This window comes from Varanus komodoensis, unplaced genomic scaffold (assembly GCF_004798865.1).
Source record: "Varanus komodoensis strain SLA01 unplaced genomic scaffold, ASM479886v1 scaffold23, whole genome shotgun sequence".
NCBI lineage: Eukaryota > Metazoa > Chordata > Lepidosauria > Squamata > Varanidae > Varanus > Varanus komodoensis.
The window spans coordinates 7,017,487-7,023,486 of NW_025335627.1; the positions used below are offsets into that span (position 1 = coordinate 7,017,487).

The following is a 6,000-nucleotide window of genomic DNA, read 5'->3' on the forward strand; positions in this document are numbered from 1 at the left end:
TTTTGGTGTTATTGAGTAATACAGCTAATGCAGGATCAGGCTTAATACATTTGATTTTGATAAGAGGAAGGGAAGCATCATAACTCAATATCTAAGAATTAGAATGTCAGTTCAAGCATTGGTCCAGGAACCCAACATTCCAAAAGGAGGAAAGCCAATCAGTGGCTCATAGACCAGGGCTGGATCACCAGACAATATGTATAGCCATTACAGGTTGGTGTTCTCCCGCCTTGGTATCTCCAGGTAGGGCTAGGGAAGTATCATGCCTGAAACCCTGGAGAGATGCTGCTTGTTACATTTCCAGTGTTAATTGACTTACTGCCCTATCTGCACGTGGATGTGTAAGGTTAGCTTATTTGCACTTTTATCTTTTCCATAGAGTGGCAAAAGTTGTTGCCCCTAAGAAGATAAAGCTCAATGCAGCTGAAGGGGAACTGAAAGTTGCGATGGATGGTTTGAGAAAGAAGCAAGCAGCCCTAAAGGAAGTTCAGGACAAGTTGGCTAGATTACAAAAGACACTGGAACAAAAGAAGCAGGAGAAAGCAGACCTGGAGAATCAGGTATGCGACTTGAGAGTGCAGCCCGAGGGAGAGCCACTTGCTCTGCTGCCTCTCTTAGTGCTGCCATGCATTCTGGGGTGGAGTTGCGGAGCCAAAGCTTTTGGGCTGGAAGCACGCGAGATCTTTTGATTAGCAGGGACTGTGACATCATCGGCTACTGCCCCACCTCTTGGGCTTCCCTATTCCCTCTGGGCTTAACCACAATCCTCACAGTAACTGTGGTGAAAGACCTGCAGAACACATGCACACAGAGAGATGGATCAACTGGAGCCACTGGTTGGTGTGGCTTTGTGAGGGGTGGGGTGTCAGAATGAGTGCCTGCACTTCAAAATTTAACACCCTAACCACTGCTGCTGGTACGGCTTCATCCTGATTCAAAGGAAACGAGGGGCTCAGCTTCCAACTCTATTCCTGAAGTATTCTTTCTGAATCTGGAAGAACTAAAGAAAGAACACGGGGAGGGGAGTCATTTGAAAATCTGCACAGGCCGCTGGATTGCTTTTCTTTTGCCCTGCTGTGGTAGGTAAAAAGGGTTTTTGGAATGGGTTCAGAGCAAGCTAACTTCTTGTTTCCTCTGCATCCTGCAAGCCTTTGCAAAATTTCTGCTGTCTCTAATATTAGTAGACATCTTTTTAAAAACTTGGTATGCATTCAACTCATTGTCCATATCCATATGAAAGTGACCTTCATAAGTCAGCATCATGTTCTTATGAGATATGTATTGCTTATTCAGATGCTACTGTTTTCCGTATTGCATATAAATCCATGATCAATTTCACATTTTAGACTGAAGGTAATAATTCATTTGCGGAAAAGAAGAATGGAAATGCCATGGACCTTTCTGTATTCAGCTATGACAATCTGTCACATGCATTTCCTCCCTCTCCCCCCGCCCTGTCCCCTACTTTAGAGTTTTGCAACTTTAGATCTAAAGGCCATTTATTGGATTGAAAAATAATAACATCCAGCATCAACATCCGGCAAAATTGATGCATCTGTGGTCATTCTCAAATGCATTAAAAAAACAAGTGTGTGACCATTTGCAGTAGAGCTGTGATGGCTTTGCCTAAAGTTTTTATTTTGATTTTAAGGTTGACTTGTGCAGCAAAAAGCTGGACCGAGCAGAAAAATTACTTGGCGGCCTTGGAGGTGAGAAAACCCGCTGGAGCCAGACAGCTTTGGAGCTGGGAAAGCAGTATATCAATTTGACAGGTGATATCCTCATCTCATCAGGCATTGTAGCTTACTTGGGCGCTTTCACATCCAGCTACCGGCAGGTAAGGAAGGAAGGAGTGGCATTTTGGAATATTCTGTAGCAAAGAAGCACTCATTTTCCCAAAGATCTGCACTTCAAGTGTGCTTGAGATTACATAGCCTGATCTGGCCTGTTCTGCCTGCCAGCAGCTTCCCAAAGTCGTAAACACAGATCCCTTTCCCCACACTTTTGACTTGGGTGCAAAGGTACTGTTGGCCATGCTGGGAGGAGCTAATGGGAGCTGTAATCTGGTGACATCTGGGGACTCAAGGTTGGGAAAGGCTGGAAGATAATTGGAGGTGCCAAATATTGAACTGGAGAACCCCACATGAAGATTGCTCTAACCCTACGCTTGTGGAGGGATTGTGGTTCATGGACAGGACATGTGTTTTGCCTGTAGGGAGTCCCAGTTTCAATCAGTGGCATCCCCAGGAAGGGCCCCTTTCTGAAACACTGGAGAGCTGCCACCAGGCCTTGTAAAATCTCCCTTGAGGATAGCCCTGAGTAAGATGAATCAGTCATCTGATGCAGTATAAGGTAGATTCCTATGAAGTGCAGCATTCTCCCTTAAGGATAATACATTTATAGGATACCAGATCATGTATTTTGCAAAGTGTGTGAAACAGTGAAAGGAATGGGATGTGGCTACATATTTGCAGTGGGGAGGAAGAACTGATCGGACACTCAAGATTTCTCCATGGGTTGCACGCCAACCTCTCTGAGACTTTTTTGAAATGAAAAATTGGCACAACAGTTATCATAAATAAATAACCAACCAAACCTGTAATTTCTCAGCCTATTTTTCAGTTGATTGGAGGAATTGCTTCTGAGGGGATATCCATGGATGAATTAATCACATATGTTCTCCATGGAAATTTGTTCTTAGAGCCTGGTTTAGTTCATCATGTAGAAAGCCTTTTGAATGTCTGAGCTAGCCTGAAATGTTCCATTGCTCCTGAATTTTCAAGGGATTTCCCATTGCCTTTAGATGGAATTTTGATGGCTCATATTTCTAAAAAAGCTTACTGCATTGCTACTTGATGTGTTAAACCTTTTCCAAGTATCTACAGCTGCCATATTGGAAGCAGTAGGATTCTTAACTTCGTTTACAGGTTTGCATGGAAATGAGTTTTAGTTAGATCGTGTTTGAAATGTCTAAAAACTCAGGCCCATTGGGAATGCAACAAGGTTAATAGAATGGTACTCGCAAGTTTCAAGTCACTGCTATACAATCATATTATATTTAATCAAGCCAAAACAGTAACTTCTGCCAAGCTGGTGTAGTTCAGCTGAGACATTTGTTCCACATGTACTGGGATGATAATGAAGTAATAGTATTTGGGCTTGTATCCAACAACGGTCCTCTATCAGCAGAATTGAAATTGTCAGCAGAAGGATTTTCCTTCTTCTCTTTGGGGATCTTGCAAAACGTACTGGGGGTGCACAAGGAATGGCAAGGAGGGGGAGCTGGTGTGGAAGTTGGATCCCAGAAGCACATGTCTGTTCATGTAACGCTGCATTTAAGTCTTGGCATGGGCAGGCTTACATTCTGTTTTGTGTTGAGGTGTTTAGTATTTTTTTTTCCTTTTCCTCCACCTGCAAGAAACATTGTTATCTCTGTCACTTTCATAGCAAGTGATTTGGGATCTGTAGAAGGTAACTGTAAAATAGTAATTCCGGCAGGGAAAAAAACCCTCATTCTTTATTGTTGATGTTATGGAAAATCAAAATAGCTTTAATGTATACTAATCATCCTTATCAAATTTGGTTTTATTAAGAAGTGACAACTATCCTTTGTTTTGAGGGAGATAAATCTACAAATATTCAGTTGGAGTTATTTTCCAGGGAATGTTAAAGAATTTTGCATATGTATTGTTTGGTATCTTTATTAGTTCCCAAATCCAGCACTTCAACCTGTGCATCTAGCAGCTTCAGCTATTGAGTGGGTATAGAAAGATAATAAATTCAATTCCATGACACATTACTGTAGGGAACTGGTATAAATCTCTCCAATTGAAATAACCACTCTGATGGATTGACTTAAGAATCTAATATTTTTCTTGGAGGAAAATGTCAGGGATCATAGTGTCATCTGTATACAAAGAAATGCTGGCTTTGCTGTTTCCCACTGTAATTTCTGAAATGCAAATCTGAAAGTCTCTAAACAAGACATACCCAAGATGGTGTACTCTGGATGTGTTGGACTATAACTCCCATCACTCTCCACCAGAATAGCCAGCCTGATGTTGATGGGGTCTGACACATCCAGAGGGCAGTTCTTTGGGGAAGATTGCTATAAACCAAAGGTGACAAGCCATGCAGGGAAGACATTAATGCTGTACCCATGGTGATTCCCCAGAGCAATCCTAGCAGTTCTGTTATAACTAGCACCCATATGATTCATTGACTAAGTTTTCTTTAATCAGGCAAAAGTCCAAGTTTGAGCTAATTATTGGGGTTCCAGCTTACTGCCAAAATAACTCTTGGCCACTCTTGGGAAGGCATGTGATTACTAGTTAGAGGTAGGGGTGAAGACTTGCCCAGCAGACCCCAGGGGTAAGAAGGCATGGATAGAGAGCCTCAGTGCCTTGGTGGCATCGTTATAGCGAGCTTGCAGCAGCCACGGGTAATGTTGGTTAACATGTGGCATTCTAACATTTCAGAATCAAGCACATGACTGGATATTGACTTGCAAAGCCAGAGATATCCCCTGCTCTGATGATTTTTCCCTAACAGCCACTTTAGGAGAACCAGTGAAAATCAGGGCCTGGAACATTGCCGGGTTGCCTTCTGACTCCTTTTCTATCGACAATGGTATCATTATCTCGTAAGTAGTAGAGGCTTGAGAGAAATACAACTTATTTCAAGAGTTTCTTAAACTTAATGTTTTGTGCCAGGGATGAGGAACCTCCATGGTCTGGGCGTAACCTGGGTTGTAGAGTTTCCCCTTCTGGGCCATGGAGCCTCCTTGGATTCTTTCATAGCATGGGATGAAGTATTCCTGGGTGATCCAGTAGCTAGGGAGCTTCAGATCCAGACCTGCACAAGCTTTCCCCAGTTAGTTCACCACAAAATGACATTCCCACTTTGGGAATGGATCGCCTTGATAAGTATAGCCAAATCCAACAGAATCTGGCCTCCATTCCCAAATTTGTTCTTCACTCCTCTTTTGTGCTATCCACTAATTGAAGGATGCAGTAAGCTGATGTTTTCCTTTCATTCTTGATGCAGTTAAAAAGCATGGAAAAGGCCAGTAATTCAGTAGTGGAGGGCAAGCTTGGCATGCAGAAGGCTCCAGGACCTCAGGCAGCAGGGAGGGGAAAAGCCTAGATGGAAGCCATCGAGAAGTGCCAGTTGGAGTAGATCATACTAGTTCAGATGAACCAAAGTACTGACTTTCCTTCTTAGTTCTATTTCCTGAGGCCAGATTTCATCTTCCTGTAGGGCATATTCTTTATCTGAAGAATTTGAATTCATGGAGGGCATTGGAGAATAACTTGGGAGAATGATGTTAGCATCCTTCAGGGCTGTGAAAACATTTCCCAAGTCATTTTTGAAGAAGGAGAGGCCTTACCTGGCTGCCATACTATTTCTTGCCTTTTCGTGGGGCAAACAGACTTCAGCTGTTCACATACACACACAGTGGAAAGTGGCATAGTTTGAGAGAGTGGAGCAGGGAGAGAATCTGTCATTGCCTGAGTATGTAGGATAACTGATTTGGAGTGGGGAGAAGCTGCTTCACTCAGGGTACCTTTGTCTTTCACTTTCTCCCAAATGAAAATGCATAGGATTGTCCTGCACAACAGGCCAAACTCATCTGCAAAGTTGTTGCCTGTGTCCCCATTTCTCTCTCTCCAGGAATGCAAGAAGGTGGCCACTCATGATAGATCCTCAGGGTCAAGCGAACAAGTGGGTAAAGAATATGGAGAAAGCAAACAGCTTGCACGTCATCAAGCTCAGTGACTCTGAATTTGTGCGGACATTAGAAAACTGTGTTCAGTTTGGCACACCTGGTAAGCAACCAAGCCCTAAATAGGTAGATATCTGACAGATCTAGAAAGCATAGGACAAATTATACAGTCAGAGTCATTTTTACTGTTCATTACGTGCTAGTTGTAATAGCTGAAAAACCATCAAACAGTTAAACAAATGGTTAATTTATGATCCTCTTAATTTTTTTTTTGG

At 42.7% G+C, this 6,000-nt stretch overlaps 1 protein-coding gene across 1 annotated transcript in view; it reads left to right on the top strand.

The window, feature by feature from the left end:
• Nucleotides 1-6,000, top strand: part of DNAH7 (dynein axonemal heavy chain 7) — a 138,678-nt gene that overhangs the window by 87,516 nt on the left and 45,162 nt on the right. Inside the window, exons 42-45 of the mRNA XM_044432146.1 lie at nucleotides 380-560; nucleotides 1,652-1,837; nucleotides 4,479-4,642; nucleotides 5,674-5,828. Of these exons, the coding sequence (XP_044288081.1) occupies nucleotides 380-560; nucleotides 1,652-1,837; nucleotides 4,479-4,642; nucleotides 5,674-5,828 (686 nt within the window). The remainder of the gene's footprint in view (nucleotides 1-379; nucleotides 561-1,651; nucleotides 1,838-4,478; nucleotides 4,643-5,673; nucleotides 5,829-6,000) is intronic.